Source organism: Colobus angolensis, unplaced genomic scaffold (genome assembly GCF_000951035.1).
Source record: "Colobus angolensis palliatus isolate OR3802 unplaced genomic scaffold, Cang.pa_1.0 Scaffold203, whole genome shotgun sequence".
In the NCBI taxonomy this organism is placed as follows: Eukaryota; Metazoa; Chordata; class Mammalia; order Primates; family Cercopithecidae; genus Colobus; species Colobus angolensis.
Genome location: NW_012115189.1, coordinates 2,796,691 through 2,823,639, shown reverse-complemented (window position 1 = coordinate 2,823,639; position 26,949 = coordinate 2,796,691). Strand labels below are relative to the sequence as shown.

At 36.5% G+C, this 26,949-nt stretch overlaps 1 protein-coding gene across 4 annotated transcripts in view; it reads left to right on the top strand.

Moving 5' to 3' along the window:
* Positions 1–25,914, top strand: part of RNGTT (RNA guanylyltransferase and 5'-phosphatase) — a 331,246-nt gene extending 305,332 nt beyond the window's left edge. For all 4 annotated transcript variants that reach the window (XM_011941909.1, XM_011941908.1, XM_011941911.1 and 1 more), the window contains 2 exons: positions 21,795–21,918; positions 23,303–25,914. In XM_011941909.1, coding sequence (XP_011797299.1) covers positions 21,795–21,918; positions 23,303–23,466 — 288 coding nt within the window. In that variant the 3' untranslated portion in view covers positions 23,467–25,914. The remainder of the gene's footprint in view (positions 1–21,794; positions 21,919–23,302) is intronic.
* Positions 25,915–26,949: the final 1,035 nt, after the last annotated feature.

Here is a 26,949-nt window from a genome sequence, read left to right as displayed (position 1 = left end):
TTCCTTTCATTCATTTGATCTTCAATCACTGATAACCTTTCTTCCAATTGATTGAATCGGTTACTGAAGCTTGTGCATTTTTCACGTAGTTCTCGTGCCATGGTTTTCAGCTCTATCAGGTCATTTAAGGAATTCTCTACATTGGTTATTCTAGTTAGCCATTCATCTAACTTTTTTTCAAGGTTTTTAGCTTCTTTGTGATGGGTTCGAACTTTCTCCTTTAGCTCGGAGAAGTTGGATCGTCTGAAGCCTTCTTCTCTCAACTCGTCTTTGTCATTCTCCATCCAGCTTTGTTCCATTTCTGGTGAGGAGCTGCGTTCCTTTGGACGGGGAGAGGCGCTCTGATTTTTAGAATTTTCACCTTTTCTGCTCTGTTTTTTCCCCGTCTTTGTGGTTTTATCTACCTTTGGTCTTTGATGATGGTGACGTACAGGTGGGGTTTTGGTGTGGATGTCCTTTCTGTTTGTTAGTTTTCCTTCTAACAGTCAGGACTCTTAGCTGCCGGTCTGCTGGAGTTTGCTGGAGGTCCACTCCAGACCCTGGGTATCAGCAGTGGAGGCTGCAGAAGAGTGAATATTGCTGAACAGCAAATGTTGCTGCCTGATGGTTCCTCTGGAAACTTCATCTCAGAGGGGTACCTGGCCGTGTGAGGTGTCAGTCTGCCCCTACTGGGGGGTGCCTCTCAGTTAGGCTGCTTGGGGTTCAGGGATCCTCTTGAGCAGGCTGTCTGTCCCATTGTCAGATCTCAAACTCTGTGCTGGGAAAACCACTACTCTCTTCAGAGGTGTCAGAGAGACATTTAAATCTGCAGAGTTTTCTGCTGCCTTTTGTTTTGCTATGCCCTGTCCCCAGAGGTGGAGTCTACAGAGGCAGGCAGGCCTCCTTGAGCTGCAGTGGGCTTCACCCAGTTCGAGCTTCCCAGCGGCTTTGTTTACCTACTCAAGCCAAAGCAGTGGCGGGCGCCCCTCTCCCAGCCTCTCGGCCACCTTGCAGTTAGATTCTCAGACTGCTGTGCTAGCAATGAGTGGGGCTCCGTGGCCATGGGACCCTCTGAGCCAGGCAGGATATAATCTCTTGGTGTGCTGTTTGCTAAGACCCTTGGAAAAGCACAGTATTAGGGTGGGAGTGACCTGATTTTCCAGGTGCTGTGTGTCACAGTTCCCCTTGGCTAGGAAAGGGAATTCCCTTACCCCTTGTGTTTCCTGGGTGAGACAGTGCCTCGCCCTGCGTCGGCTTTCGCTCAGTGGGCTTCACCCACTGTCCTGTACCCACTGTCCGACACACCCCAGTGAGATGAACCCAATACCTCAGTTGGAAATGCAGAAATCATCTGTCTTCTGTGTCGCTCAGGCTGGGAGCTGTAGCCTGGAGCTGTTCCTATTCGGCCGTCTTGGCTGCACTCCGATTTTCTGTCATTTTTCTCTCCACATTGATTACAACATTTCCATTTTCACTCACATGTTAAACATTTACCATTACTTCATCTTTTATATTTTTTAAGTTATATTTTATTTTCTGCAGTTATTTTTTGCAAAAATACCTCCTCTAAGTTTCTTTCATTATATTACTTTTTCTAAGGAAGATTCAAAAGAACCTTTGAGTTTGAATTTTGATCTTATCAGTATGCTATTCATTAAGTCATCTGTTGGATGATTAATAAAATGATGAATTTTAAGGGACTTGAAGCCAACTCAGGGCAGACTCAAAGAGGCTTGTCTTTTCTCTGTAGCCTTTTAGCTTTATACATTCCTAGTGAATATTATTACCGAGGCCAATTTGAACTAATTTGGCAAGTCATATTTCATGAGACAATTTGCTGATCCTCCTCTCTGTAGATCTGGTGGAAAATTATAATGGAGATATTTCTTAAGATTTTTATTGTGGGAAATACATGGGAAATTATTTTAAGAAGGAAATGTAGGCTCATTTTAGAGTGGCACGAGAGGCAGAAACTTACTTTAAATCCATCCTTATTTACATGTATCCTAGGTCCACTGTTTAAAATAAGAATCTTGTAAAACTAGCTTATAAGAATATGAAGAGTTAATGTTTATAAAACCTTTGAGTTCCAATTAGTTATGCTGTATAAATGCATTTTTTATTTAAAATTTGCATGTTTAAGATATATATTATCCAGTACACTGGATATAAAAAGGAAATAATGCATTTATCTTTTTTTCTATCATAAACAATATTGATAAATGCTGGATGGATGAGTCATTATCTTTCATATTTTAGGAAGCAGAAAATTATTGGTATGTAATGAATATGATGCAGTAGGATGCCTTAGCTATTTTGGTTGCTTGTTTCCCATCTGATATAAACATACGTGTGAGATGGTTTGCTTGCTTACTTTCTTCTCTCTGTTCCTCTGCTCCCCTCTCCCCAGTAGATGATATTGTATGTCCTAATTTTATGTGGTAGCATGGTCTTAAGGGACTTCTTAAAAAGAAAAAAAAAAAGCAGTGCAGTTGATCCAACTACTAATTATTCTTATGATTTGGCCGATAGGTTGGGCTTATTCTGTTTTGATTTGGTTTTCAGTCCAAAGTGTGTAACTTTTTATTAATAGATGTATGCAGAATTGGAAAGAGACTGTATTTTTAAAATGTAAAGAAAAAAAAGAAAATTTTAGTTGAGCACTTACAGTGCCAGGCCCTTTATTAAAGTTCCATCCTGATGGAACTTATTGTCAGGTTGGAGATAAAGACAATTCAACATACCATCTTTCCAAGATGTGGGAAGAATAAGGCATTCTTACCAATGAAGCACAGTAAGCTGTGGAATCAGAAAGGGCTTTCCAGAGAAAGTGATCCTGGTGAAAGAAGCAGCTATCCAGAGGGGAGGATGCACATGCCGTTCAGGGGAAGAGTAAGAACAGAGTCCTAGAGCAAGAGACCCTGGTCCAAGGATGAAAGCCGTGTAATGTTTGATGTCAGATTTTTCTTAAGACTTTTTCGTAAGACATCAGAAAAATCTGATGTCATTTCTTTAATTCCTTTGTATAATGTTCATCAAGCTTTTTTTTTCTACGCATACTTATTGAGCACCTTTTATGTACTCAGTGGGGGAATCTGGCAGTGAACAAAGTGACTGCCCTTGTTTTGTTCACTTAAGGAGCTTACCATCTAATGGGGGTGCATGTAAATGAAAGGAAGGGATTATACCCTGAAATAATATGTCGTGATATTTCAGGATTTGACAAAACAGACTCAGTTCTCTAGAGAAAAATGCCATCTGTAATTTAAATTAAAGCCAAGCATCAACTATACTTTGGGAGCAATGTTATACCAGAAGGACTACAGAAGAGATGGGTGAGAGCATTTGCCCAGCCAGGACAGCCTCTTTACAGTATAGTCATTGTGGGAAAAGAGACAATATGTGGGAAAGGAAGGTGGCAGAAGCCATGAGACGGGATCTGATTTGGCATTCTGAGTACCAAGACTCCTGTCCTGAGAGTTGTCTGCCTCTATTGTTTATAAAATTCAAGATTAGAATTACACTAGACTAGAATTAACTTCCATACTAGTCGCTTGAAATCAATCCATTATTCTGTTTGATATTCTGTGAGATTTTTTTTCCCCCGACTTTGATGGTTGGTTTTGAAATCTATTTAGTGGATTTCAATCAGGTTTGTTTGGTTTTGTTTTAACAAAATAAAGTAGAAGAGAAAATAGCATAGAGTAAGGAAATAAATTGCTTCATGAAACGTGTATGCATGTGTGTGTATCTGTGTGTATTTGTGTGTCTGTAGTTGGTTGGTATGTAAACTGTTTTTCTTGCATTAGATGAACTGGATCAAACTTAAATGACTGCAAGTAAACATGTGCCCTGCAAAGTTATACCTTTTGTGTATGAAGGGTTGTCTTGTAGATGACTCCGTAGTCAATGTGCTGGACTGGGATGCCACAAGTCTGGACCCTGGTTCTAGTTCTGCACCCAAAGAGGCATGTGCTTTGGATAAGTTATAGGCTTTCAGTGAACCTTAGTGTTTTCCATCTAAAAAGAGAGTTGGGGTTGAGCATGGTGCCTTATGTCTGTAATCACAGCACTTTGGGAGGCTAAGGCAGGTGGATTGCTTGAGCCCGGGAGTTTGAGACAAGCCTGAGCAACATGGTGAAACTTCCATCTCTACAAAAAATACAAAAATTAGCCAAGTGTGGTGGCACACACCTGTAGTTCCAGCTACTAGGGAGGCTGAGGTGGGAGTATCACTTGAGCCTGGAGGTTGAGGCTGCAGTGAGCTGTGAGCGTCCCACAGCACTCTAGCTTGGGCAACAGAGCAAGACCTTGTCTCAAAATAATAAATAAACAGTTTGCCTAGGTGGACTTGGTACTCTTTCAGAAGCAGTTGGCTATAAAAAATCAGTTGTCTTAAAGTTGATTGGACATCTAAAAAGAGAATTTTTAAGAATTTTAAAAATTTGTACAGTTCTCTGTTACTAACTCAGAGAAGTGGTTCCAGAAGGTTAAAAAAGAAAAAAAACTTGAAGCAAATATAGCCTACTATCACATGATTCTGGTTCCTGATGGTAGATGTTTTTCTCCCAACCTCGGTCCACTGCAGGCAAACATATCTTCTGAATGAAATAAGGGGCATAAAAACACATGGCGTGGTACCTGCATCATAGGACCTCAAAAAAAAAAAAATGTAGAGTTGAGAAAATGCTGCTCAAGATCTCAGCTCCTACACTGGCCACTGTCATGTGAGCTACTTGTCACAAAAGTAAGGAAGTCATGAGAGGGAGGGAGGGATACCTCTAGAGCCTTTATTCATTTCCATTTATTGGATCTGCATATGAGTGCTCCCTTACTCCTTTGTGAGTTGTCAGGATGACAGAAGGCATCTTCCGGGTACCTTTTCACCACTGCATGCAGTAGGGAACATCAAATACCAGAGGGATTCTGCAGTCTCAGCCCCTTTGGTGTAAAGACTACCTAAAAAGACAATCCAGCCATATAAAAAGTAACAGCCCATTTATCTCATCCATATGTTTAAGGTCAGTTTTCCTGTAGGATCTCTGAGATAGTAGCAATTAAACTGAGCCATATGTAGCAACATAGTACATGCTACAAACTAAGTTAAAATTGTCAAGTAACTTTTCGTTTGTAGCAGTTTCTTAATGTTATGAGGGACAGAACTGTGTGGCCATCAGAAAGACAGAGCTGCTAACAACTCCATTTGGGGCATTGTTAGGCAGTTCTGTTGACACATGAATATATTTCATATGATTATCATAAAATTGTGGCCTGGAAATTGAGCAGCCATGGTGCTGCATTTTAGACTTCACATTTATAATAAGCTGTAATAAAGTAAACATTTTAAATGGATATAAGAATAGACATTACTTGCAATCACAAATGTATGTTCAATTGAAGTGCTTTTGAAGCTCAATTTAACAAAGCAAACAAATTTCCTGGCATTATTAGCATAATTGTTCTCATTGTTGGGTTTTGATTTCTAAAAAAATATTTAAGCAAAAAAAACAAGTTACTAAAAAACAAAAATCACAAAAGGAAATGTAACTAAGGATGAGTTACTTTGCCTTTTATCATGTCAGATTAAAATAAAATAAAAAAGTCTCAGATGTTCATTCTGCCACCCCCAACCCCCTGATTTGCTGAACTATTCCTTGGGCTGTTTAACTCAGAGCTCATATATCAGGATTAATTTAAGGTTAAATTCAGCTATTTGCTCTGCCATCAGGAGGCTTTGCAGTGGGCCTACTCAACATTTATCTACTAGTGAAACTCCAGGCTGTGTAATAGTTAAAACAGGGAGCTTACAGAAGAGGACTAGAATATCCATTTTACACCAGAGTTGAGGAAGCATGACTATATACAAGTTTAGCACCAATTAGATGGTAAGATTTGAAGGACTGTGGTCCCTGGAATATTCCAAAAGCAAAAATGGCAATGATAGTGATAACATCTGAAGTGTGGTGGCAAGACAGTTAAAACAGTGCTAATTTGGAGCCTCTGGGCACAGAACAGTACCAGGAGGCGATCCACTGTGTCTTCTTTGGCAGCTGGCAGCTGGCAGACAAAGCAAATTATGAGTCTTTGGCTTGTTACTTTTCACCATTCCATAGTGGTCTCCAATTTTGAATAAACCCCCAAAACAAACATCCTTCCTGCATTGTCATTTAACTATAGCAGACCCTCATATAGCAAGTATGCTACTGACCCAACAGTCTACCACAGTGGAAACCATAGGAACTCAGGGTTGCAGGTGTACTTGCTTAAAGGTTAGCGTAGGCACAGCATGGCACTGGCAGGAGACGCATTCTTCAAAGACTCACATGGTGATTTCTTATAGTCAGGGAGTTGAGCTGACTTAATGAAGATTAGAAGGAGGCGTGCTAGTGTGAGAATATCCTGTAAAATACTCACCACTTGAAAGCATTTCTGGCAAGCATATCATTTACCTGATATATAATTTTTATTAAGCGCCAAGATTGTGCTACTTTTTAGAGAAAAGATGAAAAGCTACCTACCTTAATTATCCTCGCACTTAATTTCTTATACCTAGAAAATAACTTTCCAGAAAATAGTGGTAACCACAGCTACCTAATTTAGAATAGATCCTCTGAAAGCTTGCTAAGAGCAATTGAGTGGTGAAGGTCCAAAACTGTACAGCTTTTTTTCTTTGCCTGCGTAATTTTGTTTTTTTTTTCTTTATTCCCACTGGGACACATTCCCTTTACCCTCACTGGAACAGCACTAGAACAGATACCTGAGGAAATATGGGAGGTCAGGGAAGGAGGGAACAAAATGAGAAATTTAATGTGGCTCCAAATGTAATCTTTAAGAACTGTGAATTGTGAAAATTCTGATCTCCCAAAGATCAGGCAATCAGATACTTCTAAATGTAGAAATCTTTGGATAATAGCACGTATTTTACCTGCAGGCTGAATTTTATGTTTGCATCTTTTTTCCTGCATCTTTGAAAGTGAAAGCAGATTAACCAGTTGCCAGAACGGAAAAGACTGTTTTAATCACTGGAGCCTGCTAAAAATTTAAATAGTGCTGATAAATCAGTAAAATGTTTATCTGTTACTCAACTGAAATGCACTTAATCTCCATTTCACAGATCCAGTTTATGACACTTAGAACTTTCTTTATCTTCTTCTCCACATCTTTTCCCTACCCACTTTTGAGATTTCTCCTACTTTGTCCTGTCTTCTTTCCAGACCCCTTTTCTCCAGACTAGTACTGACCAACACATGGCATTTGAGGCTCATGGTATTGGGTTTTTTTTTCTTCACATGCAGCCATGTAGCCTATGTTTCTTATTTCTATTTTAGAAGATTATGTTACATTAAACTCAGCATGACCTATGAGAGTTCACATGTCTCTCCTTTAGTTTATGGTGACTGCAATGGATACTCCATTAGCCCAACTCCCTTAGCTCTTTAAACTGTTAGTCATTTCTTGATTGGGAGTAAACAATAATAAAATTTTCCTTTTTCTCTAGTATGTTGAATTTCCCAGTTAGTACCAAGAGATAGTGCGACGTAGAGCTCTGGATCCAAATGCTGTCTTGAAGGAACTGTTTAAATATTCTCATTCTTAATTTCCTCATTATTATAAAAAGGATAACAGTGTATGTAAAGCGCTCAGCTACATCACAAGTAGTTAATAAATGTTAGTCTCTCCCCTTCCTTTCCTTATGAAGGAAAAAAATCTCAGTCAATAATTTAAAAAGTATCTCTGATGAAAATAAATATATTGGCTATAAACCTTAAATTAATTTTGAGTACAAGTTACCAAAATAATGAATTTGCTATTTCCTCTGGTTTTATAACACCCCAATACATGAATGTTCACACATATACACCAATTAATAGAGATAATTGGGGAGGGCACTTTAGTACTTGAATATTTCAGAATAAAAGGGTTTGATTTGATGATTTTAAAGTTTCCTGCTTGGAGTTTCAGCTCTAAAATGTTTGATTATCTGAGAGAAGTTATTGTGGTGTTTTTTGGGTTTTGGGGGAGAAGGTATTTAGGGAATGTGAAACTTGATGCAGATAATTTATTGTAATCATTTTCAGATTTTCAGCATTTTCTGAGTGGCTTTTTAAATAACCGCTGTACCTGGAGCTGATGAGGCAGATTTAAATAAATCCATCGTTTTTCAAGGAGTACATAGAGACACCAAATGGAACTCTAGGGCTCTGAGCAGTGTGATTATCACTCTGTACTTGTGTAATGCCTTTGTCGATAACTTCAAGATTTCTTTCTTGAAGTAGAAGAAATATAGTTGTTGAGAAAGCGTATATAAAATTGCAGTGATCTATGCATGGCAAACAGTAAAATACCCAATTGGACATATCAAAGGCAGGTTATAGCTGCAAGTTACAGTTGGTCAGAAGGTCTCAGTGAGAGATGGCATTGACTTGAGGTACAGGCTTGTAAGAAAGGAATCCTAGAAGTTTGTTTGCTCAGGTGAGTCCACATCACCACAAGAACATTTTTCACTAAAGAGTTCTGTGTTTCTAGTCTAATGGTTCAAAGGTGTGTGAGTCTGTGGTCTTTGGTGCCTATAAGTGCCACTAAGGCAAATTGAGTGATTTTAGAGGAGAAAGAGTTTAGAAGATTAAAAGGAGAAAACCTCAACATTATTGTTGGTGTTCTAAGTGACAGGTTGAATAAGAAGGGAATCTTTATTTATTTTTTAAGCATTTTGGTTTACTCCCACATAGCCACATTAGATCTGTCCAGAGGACAGTTCTCTTGAGGTCTCTCTGTCCTGTAAGAAAGGCATAGTTGAATAGTTGAGTTTAAAATGGGTGAGAAAGGAGATAGTTATATGTAACCAGCACACATTGCTAAAGGAGTGAAAAAAATAGAAAACACTACTGGATCCAAATTGTTAGCAAGTCCTTGAAAGTAAATGTAAGGACTCGTTGAAGTAGTTTGAACTATACATTGACTTCTTAATGAATTGACTAGTTCAAATATTATTAGGTCTAATATATTGTGAACTTTGTTAAACATGGATTGTGTGTATGTGTGTGAAATTTTTGTTTTGTTTTATTTTATTTTTAAACATGGATTTTTAATGATCATTAAAATAAACAGGTATTTGTTACTGCCAGAAGTAGGTAGACCATTTATTAAATTCAGTGTGAAAAATAAACTTTATGAAATATTTGCATTAGTTGTGTAACAGACATCTTAAAAAATGAGCAACATCAGATAAGCCAGTCATTGTATGTATAACTATAAAGAAAAAAAGTGTTAGACATATTACATTTTTAGCCTCCTCCTCATGTTAATGGTGGATATTAAAGCTTTCCTTGGTTGTATATCGATTTTATTATCCCAAGCATGCATTAAATCCATGATCTGCATATAATTCTCATCATGCTTGGTATTAGTACTAAACAGAGAACCAGTACATTATGCCATAGAGTTTGGCACTCTGATTAGTAAGTCATTACCACTACCTCACCTTACCTGGCAGAGCTGCTTGTTTTGTCCACATGACCTCTTATTTTTGCTAGTTATGCCTACAGAAAGGTCATTCAACCCAATAATGGCTTCTCATTTAGTCTAGAATTCAGACAAAAGCTTTGCAGCTGTGAAATGCAGCCCATTTAAAAATTAACCTATTGTAAATTCTTAATGATTGAGAAATTCTGCAATTTGCTATGATTTGTGGTTTGTGCTGCAATGAGAATAGCAAACAGCAGAGATGATGCAGTCAGAATGGCGTGCATTTGGGAAGTGAAGAGAAAGAAACTTTAGCAGATACTGTGCTTGGTTCAAGCCCATGTATTATGCCCTTCTGTCCTCATCAGTCATATATCACTTTGTCTGCCACCTTTAGACAATCCGAAGTGAAATGTAATCCTTGGAAATAATTACATAAATTACTGTTTTAAATACTTAAATACTCAAGAAGTAAAATTATCTATTAAGTGTAGTCTACCTTTTCCTCCTTTAATATTTTTTCAACCTAGAGCCTAGATTCTTAGGGAAAAGAAGGACATAGATGTTTGATTCGTGAAGACCTGGAATTCAAATTTTGATAATAAAACAAATCAGCTCTGTATCCTCATGCAAATTACTTAAACTCTCTGGCTTCAGCTTCCACATCTGGAAATCTCACTGGACTCTTGCACAGATTAAATTAGATACTGTATTAGAAAACTTAGTAGGGATACAATACGTTTCTTCACCATTTACTATCTATTAACCCCTGATCAAATTATATAACTCCTCTATGCCTCTGTTTCCCTCTGTGAAATGGGGATATTAACCTACTTCCTAGGGTGGTTGTGAGGATTAAAACCCTTAAAACAGTACTCTACATCTAGTTAGTATTCCATAATTATTAACCATCGGATTGACAAATCAGTAATCAACAAATAACTTACAGTGATCAATAATGTAAATGAAACGTGTAGGGTACACTAAGACAATTTATTAGAGCTAGAAAAATAAGCAGGGCTATGTCATTTAGTGCTTTGCAATGGGAAGCCACTGACAAGGATGACGTGATTGGAATTACTTTTTTTTTTTACCTGACCTGTTTCTTGTTTTTTTATTATTTTTATTTTTATTCACCTTCTGCATACAGTAATTCACTCCTTTTGGTGTATGAGTTTAGACAAGTACATATAGGCATAGGGCCGCTACTAGAATCAAGACAAAATAGTTCTATCACCACCCCTCACCACTACCATTAAAAGAGCCCCATATGACAACCCCTTTGTAATAAATTGCTTTCCTCGCTCCTGAATCCTAATCTTCTTTCTGTTGATACAATTTTGCCTTTTCCAGTATGTCATGTAAATGGAATCGCATTCTCTGTAGCTTTTAAAGACAAGCTTCTTCAGTTCAGCTCAATGCATTTGAATTCATCCATATTATTCATTTGGATTTTTGTATTTATCAGTAGTTTACTAATAGTTCTTATTCCTGAGTAGTATTTCATCGTATGGCCATACTGCAATGTGTTTATTCACTATTTGAAGAGCATTTAAGTTGTTTCCAGTTTTGAATGGTTACAAATAAATATACTGTAAACATTTTTATTCAAGTTTCTATGTGAACAAATGTTTTCATTTCTCTTGGGTAAAATACCTAGGAGGAAAGTTGCTGGCTCTTATGGTAAGTGTATGTTCAACTTTATAAAGAAACTGCCAAACTGTTTTCCAACATGGTTATACCATTTTACATTTCCACTAGCAATATACAAGAGTTCGGTTGCCGCAATTGTTGTCAACACTTTGATATTGTCAATGTATTTTATTTTAGACATTCTAGTAGGTATGTATAGTATCTCAGTGTGATTTTAATTTGCATTTTCCTAATGAATAAAATGATTTTGAACATACAGTATTTTTCTTTGCTTGTCATTTATGTAACTTCTTTGGTAAAGTGTCCAAATATTTTGGCCATTTTTAAAATTGAGTTGTTTGTTTCTTGTTGAGTTTTAAGATTTTTTTCATGTGTTCTGGTACAAGTTCTTTGTACCAGATATGTGATTTGCAAATATTTTATTGTAATATATGCTTTGTCTTTTCATTCTCTTAACAATATATTTAGAGAGCATAACCTTTAAATTTTGATGTAGTTTATCAGTTTATTTTATGAATAATGTTTTTGGTGTCATTTCTAAGAAATTTTGCCTAACCCTATGTCACAAAGATTTTCTTTTATGTTTTCTTTTAGAAGTTTTATAATTTCAGTTCTGTATTTATTTAGGTGTACTTTACAGTTTAATTTTTGTGTAATGTGAATGATGTAGATTGAGGTGTGTATTTTGTGTGTGAATATCCAGTTTTCCCAGTACCATTTATTGAAAAGACTATCATTTCTTCATTGCATTGCCTTTGTGCCTTGGTCAAATATCAATTGACCTTATATTTGTGGATTTATTTGTGACCTCTCTCTTCTGTTTCACTGATCCATGTGTCTCTCTGCTTACCAATAATACCACACTGTCTTGATAACTATAACTTTATACTAAGTCTTGAGATCAGTTAGAATCACTTACTCAAATTTGTTCTTTTTCAAAATTGTTCTAGTTTCTTTGGCTTTCCATATAAATCAGGTTGTTGATATCCATTAAAAAAATCCTTTTGGGATTTTGCTTGTGATTATGTTAAATCTATAGATCATTCTGGGAAGAATTGACATTTTAACAATATTGAATCTTCCAATCCATGAACATGGTATATATATCTTTTTATTTAAGTTCTCCTTGATTTCTTTCTTTCATCAATATTTTGTAGTTGTCAACATGCAGATCCTGCACATAGTATTTTTAGATTTATACCTATTTCATGTTTTTTAGTTGTGTTGTAAATTATACTTTTAAATTTTAAATTTCCAACTGTTCATTGTTGGTATGTAGAAATTCAGTTGGTTTTAGTATTCTTACAGTCTGCATCCATTTATGTATGTATTTAACATCCTTGGATTCTGCAGCCTTGTTAAACTTATTGGTTCTAGGAGCCTCTTTGTAGATCCTTCTATGTAAGTAATCATTGTTGTCTGTGAAGAAAGACAGTCTTACTTCTTCCTTTTCAGTCTGTAGGTCTTTTATTTGTTTTTCTTTTAAGCAAGAGAATGACTTGATTGGATTAACATTTTTCAAAAATAAGTGTGGCTTCAGTATGAGGAATTGATAGGATGGGAAAATATAAAAGAGGCCAGTTGGGAAGCTTTCACAAGAATCAAGACACTGTGATAGGTTGGACTATGATGATTACAGTAAGAGAAGAAACACATATACTCAGATTATATTTTGGTTGTAGAATTAATAGGCCTGAGTATTGAGTTGAATATTAGGGGAAAGAAGAGGAAGGGATCAGGAGGACACCAAGATCTCTGTCACAAGGAATTGGGTGGATGGAGTTGCCATTTATTGCATTGGAGAAGACAAGAGAAGAAACAGATTTGGAAGCAGGTGAAAAGCTGAGTTTTGAAAAAACATATATATTTACCTATATAGGTAAACATAGGAGATAAGAAGAAGAGCTTGGGAATGAGTTAGATCTATGTGGGACCCCATTCAAAGGCTTGTAGAGACATTTCCATTGCATTGCCTTTGTAGCTTCAGCATCCAAGATCATCAGATCTTTTTTACCTCAGGCCTTTGGACACATTGTTAATCACTGCCTTAAGTGTGTGTGTCTCCCCTCCCCTTGGCACTCCCACTTACTTTTCCTTCCTTTCTACTGCCTTCCCTTCCTTCTTTCTTTCCTTCTTTAGGCTGAGGTCTTATCATCCTATAGGTCTTAGCTTAAATATCATCTCCTCAGAACCCACCTAAAACTGGATATCTTTCTCTCTGCATTACTCTCTGTTACACAATATTTTCTCCATAGGCATTATCTCTTTTGTAAACATTTTGTAGTTGTTTTCTTGTTTGTTGTCTGCCTTTCACACTAAACTACATTCCAAAGATCAGAGACTGTGTCTACGTTGTTTACTGTTATGTCACCAATCCAGAACACCTTACCGGGCACATGGTTGATCAGTATTTGTCAGGTGGGAGGAATGATGGTTCTAGAGCTCAGGAAATATGGCAAGAAAAGAACATTTGGGAGTTATCCACATATAGATGATATTTAAAACTATGGGGATAAATACGATTGCTAGAGAAAGAAAAGAACCCAGTACCAGCCCCTAGGGACTTGTCAACTTTAAAAGAGAAGAAGTTAGCAAAGAAGCCTGAGAAAGAGTAGCAAAGGATAGAGGAGGAAAACCAGATTTTGTTTCCTGGAAGTCTAGAAAAGAGAAATGTTTTTAAAAAGACAGAATGTAAGTGCGTAAGACAATACTGAGGGGTGAAATAAGATGAGTCCATTTGATTTAGCAACACAGAGGTCATTGATGAACCCAGCCAGAGTTTTGCTGGAGTAGAAAAAGTAGAAGCCACATGGGAGTAGATGAAAGAATGATAGTCATCATAGTAAATACAAACTAGATGGATACTTGACTGTAAATTTTGTGTATGAGTATCCACAAAATATTTGCCATCCATCAAAGCTATCTTTTGGGTTAGCTTTGTATATCAGCTAACACTCATATGCCTATATAGGTGTTTAATAATTGAGTATATTTTATAAACTTGGTGTTTAACTGAAACATTTACTTTCATTTTGATTTGTCAGAAGACAAAATTACAACAAATTTAAAGATCTTAATTGGCTTTAATTTGCAATTCTAGAATCGAGCAACACTGTATTCCATAAAATAGAATAAGTGTTCTGATGAGCTGAGCAAGGGAGGTTGGTTTTATATACAGAAAAAGACTGAAGAAAGCAGAAACAAATGACAAAAAGTAGACTGGTCATTTAAAGTTACTTTCCTTGTGAGGTGGGAACAGGGAAACACAACAACAGAAAAATAACTGGTTAACATCAGGTTGTTTCAGGTTACTTTTTCTGGGATAAAGGTTAAAGCAGAGGGAACTTTATTATCATGCCAACTGAAACTGGCCTGTTACAGAATTTTGGCTATTATTTCCCTCTGATTTCTCAGGTCAGGTAACAACTAAGTTTCAGTTTGGTGCTGTGGGACTTCAGTATAAGTGACTCCATTTTGGTTTTTAATCTGGTCTGTTGGGGCTTAGTGTAGGAGCTTAGTCCAAACTAATGGCCTCATGTACTTTTTATTTAACAGATTGTAGTGCTGGAATAGATGCCACCTTAGACACTGAGAAATAAGAATAGATGCCACCTTCGTCACTCAGAAGTAGAGTACAAATGCATAATGTTCATTCTTGTGTCAAAGGAAGGATATTTAAGTCTTAAAACCTTTTGTTTTGTTTTTGGGGAGGTGGGGAAGGAAAGAGTAGGAAGGAGAAAGGGAGGCAGAGAAAAGCTTAGAGATAATACTAGCCTCCTTTACTTAACCAGCTATCAACAGTACAAGCTGCTTGCTAAGCTAAGGCACATGATTCTGGAATTTAAGGAAATGTCTTTCCTGAGGATCTCCTCTACTCTAAACTGGTACAACCAATGAAGAGTACTTATTTTATTGATCTAGATCAGAGTTAATGAAATTAACTTCATAGAAATTCTATTCTTTACCATGATCTGGTTTCTGCACCTGCAGCAAAGTTCTTCATACTCTGGTTGGTTTCCACTAAATGCTAGACGTAAATCTGTGTGTAGGTTTTAGAGATAGGATCAGAAAGGATGAATGAAAAGGACTTAGGCCAGAGGCTAGCAGATGTGCTTGGTTCATGTTTCCTCATACACAGCACCTCTAAGCCAAAAGAAATAACCTAACAATTCCACTTATTAAGCAGATAGATCCAAACAACTAAGTGTTTATGTCCAAACAACTTAGCATATGTTAAGGACCATACAACTTCTCAAACCTTGGAATCAGATTGGAAACCATCAACCACATGTCCTGTTCCACGTTGATATTTTTGCACAATATGTGGTTTTAATCAAAATAACTGTTTTTCCCTAAAAATGTAAAATATTCCACAATGCTCTTGTGAATTTGCTGTAGCTCTCTGGGGTGCCTCATTGCAGTTTGCGAGCTGTGGACTCAGAGCATTATTCCAAGACTTTTTGTTTTCCATTTAAATATTTATTTCTTATATTTTGTACCTCTACATTAAAAACCAACCAGATCATTGGTGAAACATAGTTTATTTTAGGATTTTTTGTTTCAAAATGTATGAAAGTTAAACATACATAATGTTGAAAATTTGGAAAATACAGCAAAACATGGAGAAGAAAGTAAAAGTCACTTCTAATTCCACCATCCACCAATAACTACTACTAACATGTTTTTGTTTATCTGTCCAGTTATTTTCTATGAAATAATAACTATGACTAACTCTGATTTTATTGGATGGTGGAAATCTGTAGTTTAGTGTGAATTTCATACCCTTTAGTTGTGACTTGTCTATAATGACTTGGGATAAGTAAATAAGGTAGAGTTATAGCTGCTTCTTTCCTAAGTAACTGCTTTCATTAGTTGTGTATCTGACTGAAGGGCATGAAGACCCCACCATTCATGAAGGAGAAACCTGCTGCTGTGTTTCTAACCTAGCAAATGCAAGGTGTGCCATTTACACAGTGGTTCCTCATTATAGAGGCACAGACACCAGTAGATTTCAGTAGGGGAACTTTTTTTGAAGTACTAGTCTAATATGTTTTAAAAAGATAATGTGACATGTATTTTACTTCTTTTAGCAGGTGGACACACTTTCTTAAAGTAATAATATGTCATGGCCTTGCTATAAGATAGTAGTTCTAGAAGACTATCTAATAATTCAGACTAAAGCTATGCATATTGCTACGATACCACGTGGAAAACTTTTATAATTCCATCTTATTTCTGATGTATATGTTTTATTTTCTATGCCTTCATAAGGATTAAAAACTGAAGTTATTTACATGAAAATAAGATTTTTGTTTGAGTTCGTTTACTTGAGATATGTTTTTAAAATTCACCTTCTGTCACACTATAGAAGTAGATTTTGAATTATCAAAAGGTAGAATTAAAACTTCAGAAAAGAAGAAAATGGCCAATTTAGTTTAACTCTGTGTACAAAAATGAATTTATAGTCTCATGTATTCATTCCACACCCCCTTTCTGCTTTCCTTCTTTCTCCCTCTGTCCTTCTTAATAATAATTTTTAATTCTGACCAAAATAAGTTGTGGCAGTACTTTCTTAGCATAACTTGGACTGTTGAAGGGTAATTCTGTTCTTTTAAAAAATCCCTAATAGGCTGGGTGCAGTGGCTCACCCATGTAATCCTAGCACTTTGGGAGGCAAGGCCAGAGGATTGCTTGAGCCCATGAGTTTGAGACCCTCCTGAACAACATAGGGATACCCCATCTCTACAAAAAAATTGCAGTATTAGCCAGGTGTGGTAGTGCACAACTGTGGTCTCAACTACTTGGGAGCTGAGACAGGAGGATGACTTGAGCCCAGGAAGTTGAGGCTGCAGTGAGCTGTGATCGCACCACTGCACTCCAGCCTGGTTGACAGAGTGAGATCTTGTCTCAGAAAAAAAAAGAGGTAGGGGGCCCCATGGAGAAAAGGTGGAAGCAAGATAAAAAGACATGGGAGCCAACCTGAGAGTTTTCAGTGGCCAAAACTAGAACAATTTGAGCAACAAAGTAAGTGATGAGTATTTTATTATAAGCCAAAGAATAAAATAAATATCCATTAGTCCATAATGATACAGATAAGTAATTAAATGAATAAATAGGGGAGAAGGGGCAAATCTTTCTTAACGGAAGAACTCTAGATAATAGATGTAGAGGCAATGGAGGATACAGAAAATCCCATTAGAACACCGCAGGAATAATTGCTCAGGCAAGAGTTACAGATGAATGCCAAAATTAGTAAGTGAAACTTTTCTTTGAGCTGCTAATTTAAAATCTTCAGAAGTACTAGATCCAGTTTCATCTGATAGTTTCTTAACCCCAGATTACTGATAGATTCAAATAGTATAGAAGTGTGGTATGCAGTAAGATGGATATAGCCAACAAATTTTTTTCAACATAAAATATACTGTGTGTTGCTCTGTTTTTTTTTTTTTTTTCAGAAACAGTAAAACCTCATTAATTCAATGTAATTTGGGGTACAGATGTGAAATCCTGTTTTATAAATATTTTATTCTTTTTATTTTCTAGGTCTCGTTAACTCAAACTAGGATAACAGTTGATTAGAAGACCTAATGGGGTCCTGTTTTAGTAAATAATAATATGTAATTGGCTGAGGATGATTATTGTCATAGTAACAAATTAGATACTAAAATTAAACTCCTCTCCTGTATACCAGTCATTCCTTTGGTCTGACCATTAATGGAAGCTGTTTTTAGTTTGTGTACATGTGGGAGATATTACTTTTATTAGTTAAATATATTTTACCACTTAACCAAATGAGTAACTTGTAGTGTGTCTATCTTGGGACTATAACTGGTGTGATCAATGAAGAATGATGTATTGTTCTTAAATGTGGAAATACGTTTAGGTTAGTAGTGGCAGGTGCATGCATTTCCTGGAAAGCTCTGTTTACCAGATTTTTAGTGGCCAAGGAGTTACACAGATAGTTAATAGTACTGCTTAATTGTTGTAGTCAGATTGAGTAACACGTAATTCATAGCAATTCTGAAACTGAGAACACAAGAATGATAAGCTATATGATAAAGATTACAATTGCTAGTTAGCAAAAGTACAGACTACACATTGTTGACTAGCAAGCCATTCTTGTAAAATGCATATGATAAAATTTTCTTGACAGCTGTTTTCAAAGTGAACCTTTCTATGTCATCATGGTTCCTTTAGTAAATTTACTTGTAAGGTTTTTTTTTTTTTTAAATCAGTGTTTCTTGCTGAAAGAAATCAAAGAAGATATAAATAAATAGAAAGACATTCATGCTTGTGGAATGGGAGACTTGATATTATTAAAATATCTATACTACTAAAATGCATTCCACCCCTATCAAAATCCCAATGATATTTTTTGCAGAAATTAAAAAACTATCTTAAAATTCCTACAGAATCTCAATAGACCACAAAAGATCAAAACAATCTTGAGAAAGAACAAAGTTGGAGGCCTCACACTTCCTGATTTCAAAACATACTTCAAAGCATCTAATTTAGATGGCATACTTAATTACTGGCATAAAGATAGACGTACAGACCAATGGAGCAGAATAGAGAGCTCAGAAATAAATCATTGCATATATGGCCAAATGATTTGCCACAAAGGTACCAATACTACATAATGGGAAGGGACAGTATATTCAACTAACAGTGTTGGGAAAGCAGTATCCACATGCAAAAGAATGAAGTTGAACCCCTACCTTACACAGTATACCAAAATTAACACAAAAATAAAGACCAAAACATAAGACCTTAAACTATTAAACTTGTAGAAGATAACACAGGCGAAATCTTTAGGACATTGGATTAGGCAGCAATTTCTTGTGTGCAACACCAAAATCATAGGCAACAAAATAAAAAATAGACAAAAAGGACTACATCAAAATTAAAAACTTACGTACATCAAAGGAATCAATCAGCAGTGTGAAAAGGCAGCCTACAGAATGGGAGAAAATAATTGCAAATCGTGCATCTGATAAGAGGTTAATGTCCAGAATATATAAAGAACTCCTACATCTCAACAACAATAAACAACGCAATTAAAAAATGGGCAAAGGTCTTGGACAGACATTTCTCTGAAGAAAGTATACAGCCAGTAAGCACATGGAATGATAGTCATTAGGGAAATGCAAATCAAAACCACAATGAGATAGCACCTGACACCATCAGGATGGCCACTATGAAAAGAACAAAACGTTTAAATTACAGCACAGTAAACAATGGGAGTCAATTTAAAAAAAAAAAAAAAGAACAAAAACTAACAAGTGTTAAGGATGTAACGTTGGAACCCTTGCATACTGTTAATGAGAATGTAAATTGATGCAACCCTTATGGAAAACAAAGGGGTCCTCAAAAGATTAAAAATAAAATTATGATCCAGTGATACTGCCTCTGGGTGTATATCCAAAATAATTTAAAACCGAATCTCAAAGAGAGATTTTCACACCCACGTTCATTGCAACATTATCCAAAATAGCCAAGAGGTAGAGGCAGCCCACGTGTCCATTGACAGATGAATGGCTAAAGAAAATATGATGTATACATACAGTGGAATATTATTCTACCTTTAAAAAGAATTTCTGTCACATGCTACAACATGAATGAACCTCAAGGACATTATGCTAAGTGAAACAAGCCTGTCACAAAAGGACAAATAGTGTGTGATTCTGTTAATACTCATATGAAGTATCTAAAGAGTCAAAATCATAGAAACAGAAAGTAGAAAGGCAGTTATCAAGGTCTGGGTAGAGGGGAGGGGGCAGAATTAGTGTTTAGGGAGTATAGCATTTCAGTGTTGCAAGATGGAAAAGTTCTAGACATCTGTTGGAAAACACGTGGATACACTTAGCACTGCTGAACTGTACACTTAAAAATGGTTAAGATGGAAAATGTAATGTTTTTTTACCACAAATTTTAAAAAGCAGTGTTTCATTGCCTAATTCTATATTCGGTTAACAATTTTACTGATTGTCTACTATGTCCCAGGCACTTTCCATTATTATTCTTTCAGTGACACTTGTTCCCCATTTTAGAAATTAGGAAATAGGCCGGGCGCAGTGGCTCAAGCCTGTAATCCCAGCACTTTGGGAGGCCAAGATGGGCGGATCACGAGGTCAGGAGATCGAGACCATCCTGGCTAACATGGCGAAACCCCGTCTCTACTAAAAATACAAAAAACTAGCCGGGCGACGTGGCAGGCGCCTGTAGTCCCAGCTACTCGGGAGGCTGAGGCAGGAGAATGGCGTGAACCCGGGAGTCGGAGCTTGCAGTGAGCTGAGATCCGGCCACTGCACTCCAGCCTGGGCGGCGAGCGAGACTCCGTCTCAAAAAAAAAAAAAAGAAATTAGGAAATAGACACTGAAAGGTTTAGAAACTTATTTCTGTTAGACCCTACATGTGGTATAGCAAAACTGTGTTTACCTAACTGAATGAGTTGTCCAATACTTGCATATAGACAGTGTTTCCAAAATAAAAGGAAATGGGTCGCTAGAAAGCAAGGCAAGAGAATTGAGACTAAAATAATGAATATTTGAGGATAAATTTAGCAAGTTTGCTACTTGGAATATCACTTTTTTGGGCATGTGTAGTTCCAAAACCACTGAATGTATTGGACCTGTTGGATTTGTTGAAAATGCAGATGGTACAATCAAATGTAATACTCATAAAGGGAAAAGAATACAGTTTGAAAGTTTTTATGAAGACATGTACTGCCTAATCTGTGAATTGAAAGCATCTTTTAAAAACTTACTTCCCGCCATATTCCTAGGTGGTAGTGAATATGTTTCAGATGAGAATGTTTCAGATAATCCTAATGAAGTTAAATGATTGCAGTCTACCATATTGTGAGGAAAAGTTGTTAGCCGTGCAAGATGAGGACAGAATTAAAATATTACCATAACTGGCATTTGATTTGAAAACTACAGAGATAAGCTTAGGTTCCTATTTATGAAAACCATTCTCACAGCCCAGTGAAATATCTTTTAAAAAGGTTCTATAGTTACCATGGATACTTGTTAGCTTTGATAGAGTATCCATATTCAGTCATCTGAGGTGAAGAAGCCAAAAAACCCATGAACTAATGTCACAAGTAGCTTCATCTCTAAATTCGTACTAGTTTGGGGTGGAAAGGGTAAGTTTCCTGAAGATTAGAGTGTTGGTTAATTGTCACTGCTTGGAAAGCAAAATATTTAGGATGCACATTGCCTGAATTTGATCCTAGTATTCACTATTGATATGCAACTTTTTCATTTAACTAGTACAGGCCATTTCTTAGATTTTAGCATAGGAATTTAGATAGTTAGACCTTTCTGAAAGTTGATGAAACCTAGGGAGTACACTCAATTTCTGAAAGCCATGGAGACACAGACAATATTGAAGGCATTGGTCCCCATGGTAACATATTTGCATTTGGCCCAGCGTGGCTGGTTTCTGCCTAGCTTCTTTTAATTGCTATATATTGACAGCCGTTTTCACAACTATTTATAAAATGTCAGATAAGTGAGCATGTGTACAAGGGAGTGCACACCATACCTTAAGCTTGATTAGATACTTCAGATGACAAAGAGCTCTGCATGAAGAGTTACTGAGGTATTTTTTTCATTTCCTAATGTGTCTGTCACATAGTAGAAGCAAAAAGCCTTTCAAATTATTTAAATATTTTCCTCAATTCTCTTTTAAAACAGGTGACAAAAGAGCTGAAACAGTATGACAACAAAATTATAGAATGCAAATTTGAGAACAACAGCTGGGTCTTCATGAGACAGAGAACAGACAAAAGTTTCCCTAATGCCTACAACACTGCCATGGGTGAGTATGACAACTTACCAGTGCTTATTATCTTAAAAAAAAAAAAAATTAAGATGTTAGACCCAAAGTGTGCTGCCTTTGTTGTTTTGCTTAATGCGGCATAGTCATTTGGACTTCATCCTTGTTTGATGGGAAAGGTATGTCAAGTCTGTATTCTCTTTGGCTCCAATTGGCTTGTAGGTTCTCCTCTCTAAACTGGTGGTCTTATGCCCATGCGCCCAAAAGAGAAGTTTAAAGGGCAGGATACTGGGCTGTATACAAGTTGAATTTATTGAACAACAACAACAACAACAGAAACCACAATAATTTCAGATCTCTTCAGAACTATAAAAACCATTGTTTGCCAGATGGTAAAAGACAAAATTAGCAGGGGAAAATGTAATTTCCAGCTCTTAAAATAGCTTTACAAACAATGGAGAACAAAGTAAACGAAAACCATTTAAAAAGACAAAATCTGCTATGCTATTCTTCAGAGTGTTCTTTGGGTACAATATGAATGCTTTGGGAATTCAGAATAGTAAGTTTCTTCCATGGGGAACAACACATATTAATTGAAGTTTATAAGGTATACCACTACCAGTAGCTGTTGTTGCTCTGGATTGCATTTTTAGTGGAATTGAAGAAAGGTAAAAACCAAGATAACAGGTTAATCAAACTTTACTTTTAGAATGTGCAGTTGATGAGGAGAATATGATAAGCTGATGAGAAAATATTGAAATTTCCAGTTTCAGCTTTGCAGTTTAAAAGTTACTGTTGTACATTTAGGAGTTCTCATTGGAACTAGCATCCATTTTCAGACAAGATGAGTTAATTTCCAAAGTAGGGACGATTACACCAATGTCTTTTCTTCCAAGACCAAATAGGTAAATAAAATGAAAAGGACTGGCACTAAATTTTGATAAGAGAAGATAATATGGTCTGCCAGCTACAATGAAACCACGTATTCAGTAGGAATGGTAGCTGGTGCCATGTTTTATGTTTCGTAGAGTGGACTTCTTTCTGAGAGAAAGATTGAAGGACTATATATAGTACACATTTTACAAGTTTTAGTTGAATTCAGACTGTGCTGTAATGCATTGTGTTAGATTAAAATCCCATAAAAACTGGTTTGGAAAGGATAGAAAACCTTGGGGAAGACATGCTTATAGCCCAAATGTTTAAAGTTTTGGTTTAACATTAATACTGCCATAAAGAGTAGCCATTAGACAAGCACATATTTTGGGTGTAGGGGAGGGAGGAGATAGTTCAATGCGAAGTATGTCACTCAAATGGGTAAAATGGAAATATTTGGCATATTGGGATGAAAACCTTTCTCATAAGCCTGTGGTGAGTCAGCTGCCTTAATTAACCCTCACGTGAGACCCGTGTCTCCCTTTGTCCACAGCTGTGTGCAACAGCATCTCAAACCCTGTCACCAAGGAGATGCTGTTTGAGTTCATCGACAGATGTACTGCAGCTTCTCAAGGACAGAAGCGAAAGCATCCTCTGGACCCTGACACAGAGCTCATGCCACCACCACCTCCCAAAAGACTGCGCCCTTTAACCTAAGACCTGCTTGTGACTTCAGGGTTAAGAAGAAAGATGAATGAGGAAAAAACGCTGTTGCCCACTTTTGTAGCCAGAGAAATTGAAAGACGACTGTGGCTTGATGTTGATACACATTTGAATTTTTTTTAAGAAAAGAAAGGTATTGTAGCCAGCCTGTAAATACTTGATGCATTTATTTCCTCAATGCTGCAATACATCATGAACTTAAACGTTTTATTTATCTGATAAACTCAGCCTTACCTTGTGGAATCTGAAGATTGAAATATCCAAAGGTTTAAACAAGATTGAAATCAATGAAAAAGAGGCCTTGTTTATATATGGGTAACTTCACATTTAATTTATAAAGTTAACAATCTGGAAACTGTGAGCCCATAAAACCGTATCTTTTAGAAGCTGTGTTACAACTTAGCAAATTTTCCTTTTAAAAAATTCAGGCAATGGCATTAAACATTCTTGCTGTCATTTACCATGGATTTCCTACATTTCTGAGATCCCTGTATTCAAAAACAAATGACAAGGTTATTAAGTATTGTACTATATTAAACAGCTTGGTCTCGTTTATATCATTTTAACAAGTTTTTTGGAAATGTAAAAGAAAAAAGTAAAGCTCCATTTTTGTGAATTGCATTGTTTCTAAAGGGAGTATTTTGAGTATTTTCATCTGTTTGTATTGTTTTGACTATGATATCAGATATCCAATGTGTCCATTCTGGCAGTGGTTTTGAGTTACTTCATGGAACTTAGACATACACCACCAGGTCCTTTATGTGTTGTTCTCCTGGAAGACTTTCCTTTTTTTTAAATGCCAGGGCTACTTCTGCTTTACCTCAGTGGTATCAGCACATTGTAAATTACATTAAAACACACAACTCACTGTGATCTGTGGGAGTGATATCAAATACAAACGATGTTGTGTTACTTCCCTCGAACAAAACAGCAAAGGGAATGCCAGCTGACTTCTTTGATTAGAAGGTAATGTCATGGGATAGAATGGTGTCACTAGAAAATGCTCTCCCACTGCTAGATAAATGCAGAGGCAAACTGTAGACATCTGTAGGAACTAAATATCAAGGAAATCAAGACATTTATTTTCAAAGCCAGAATTCTATCTGCATTCTATTCTGCGGATGTTATTTCTGTTATACATCTGAATTTCAAAATGTTTACTGATAGATAATGGATTTAAAGGGTGGCTAATTGATTGTCGGCCATTGTTGAGAAACTGTTCAAATTGGTTTGTGTAAGAACTCTGAGAATTAGCTAAATGCAGACTAATGTATTTATTTTTAGAGGTACAGGTTTTAAGTAAATGTATTTAAAACAGATTTTCATGATCTGAATTGTATATGTATATGCATATCTGTGTAAGTATATGCAAGTGTATATTCTTCTACCGATTCAGTCAGACACGAAATCCAACTGAATTACCTGGTAGACTGAATATCTGACAGGATTTCTATACGGACATAGCACAGATGAACCAAAAATGTATTTATATGCACCTGAGTTTTAATGTTTTTAAGCACAGTTTTCTCCTGCAGTGCTTTTCTATATGAAATAGTTGAGTCATGCTTGGGCTTTTTCTTCATTGTTCCCAAGTCATGTAATGTATAGTGAATTTATCCAAAACGCCATTGTAATGTTTTTTACTAGAGTGCTTTTGCACATTTGGGCACTAAAGGGATTAAAACAACTGATGCCACAGTGACTGTTGAAAGAGGGAAAAATCTCAAGGTTCCATAGTATCTTTTACAAAATGGATTTTAGAAAAATGCCTATGCAACTCCAAATAGTCTGGTGCCTGCTTCCCCAGGACGAGTGACTCTTCCACGGTGTGCTGCTTTCCTCCGAGCCTGTGGAAAGGCAGAGCCCTCTTGCAGATACGAAAGCAAGCTTTTGCCAGTGATCTTTAATGGAGTTAAAATGTTTATGGTAATTGTAACCTTTCAAATGAGTTACGTGAAAAGAGCATCTCACTCTTAATACACCCAGATATTTTCTTCATGTCTTTGTGCGTTTTAGCAGGACTTAATTTTCTTAATTTATTCTTTCCTTTCAATTATAGTGACATAGAGTAGTTGGCCTTATAAGTAGATCCTATTTAGCCCCTGAACGTAATACCATCTGCAGTATTATAAAAGTCATTTAGAAGGTCGGGGGATAATCTAGAGGCAGGATTTTGGACATTGTGAAGGAAATGTGCTCTTTCTCAGCTCACTTCAATAACTATTTTCTGAGACTGAAGTTTTTTAGACAGGAATAAGAAAACTTTGCTTTCTTCAGTTATCACATGTAAAAGCTTTTGCTTTTTGTTAGGAAAAGGTGTGGATGACTCTACTGCGTGGATGGTTACATTTGCTTTCCGTGAAATGCTCAGAAAATGTCAAGACATTCCTTTTCCAATTGTGTGTCAGTGCGTATTGTAATAAAACTACTGATTTAAATTAGCATAAGTGTATCTACTTTGTTTTACTGGTGATACTCTTGTGTCCCTTCTATTGCTGGCATCACATCCTACTGCTGTCAGCCACACCCAGTGTAATCCATCTGGCTTTGTAGAGATTAGCATAAAGACTTGGAAAGCCTCTATTTTTCTTTCTGAGAAACTGAGAAATTTGATTGACACAGGGGGGTGTAGTTTGAACCTTTTATTTTTGAAGTGGGGAGGAATGGGAGAAAGCACATCTTTATATAATGTTTATATTATTTCTCTTCATCTAATCTTAGCAGTCTACTGTATGAGTAGATATTCTGTTACGTTATTTTTAATGCATTTAAACTTTTTAGAATACTCAGCAATAGCAATAAATATTCTGAAATGATGAAGTCATGAACTAATTTTTTTTTTTTTTTTTGCATTGCAATTGCATTTTTATAGTATGGAATTTGCCATCTTTAAATGTTTAAATGATACCACCATTTTGGACTCTGCATATAGTTTTCCCTGGCCAAAAAAAAAAAAAAACCTTGAAGCTAAGAAGCAAATACTCCCAAGTGGGAGAACTCCTGTGGTGGAGAAAACTCTGGACTAGACTCACGCAAGTCCAGGCTCTGCCTCCTGTTGGCTGTGTTCTGTCTAGATCCTCCCACACACACACCCCCATCCACCCCTGCCACTTTGTTCCATCTATAAAGTGGCAAATCCCATCTGTCACACTGGGCTAGATGATTTCAAAGCCTTTCCAGGTCTAACCATGATTCCTGTGTTAAAGCCAGTACTTTGAAAATCTCCCATATTCACCATAATAGCAGTATTACCATTATTGAATATTCACCAATGACCAAGACTGTCCTAAACATTCCCACTCTATGCAGGTAGGTACTGTTAGCAACCCCACTTTTAGATGAGGAACCTGAGACTAAGTTGTGAACTGAGATCCAGGTCTTTTTACTCCAGCACCTAAATTTTTGCACAGTACTCTCCCAAAGGCTTAGTTACATAGTTACATACAAAGGCTTAGTTACACAGTTACATACAAAGGC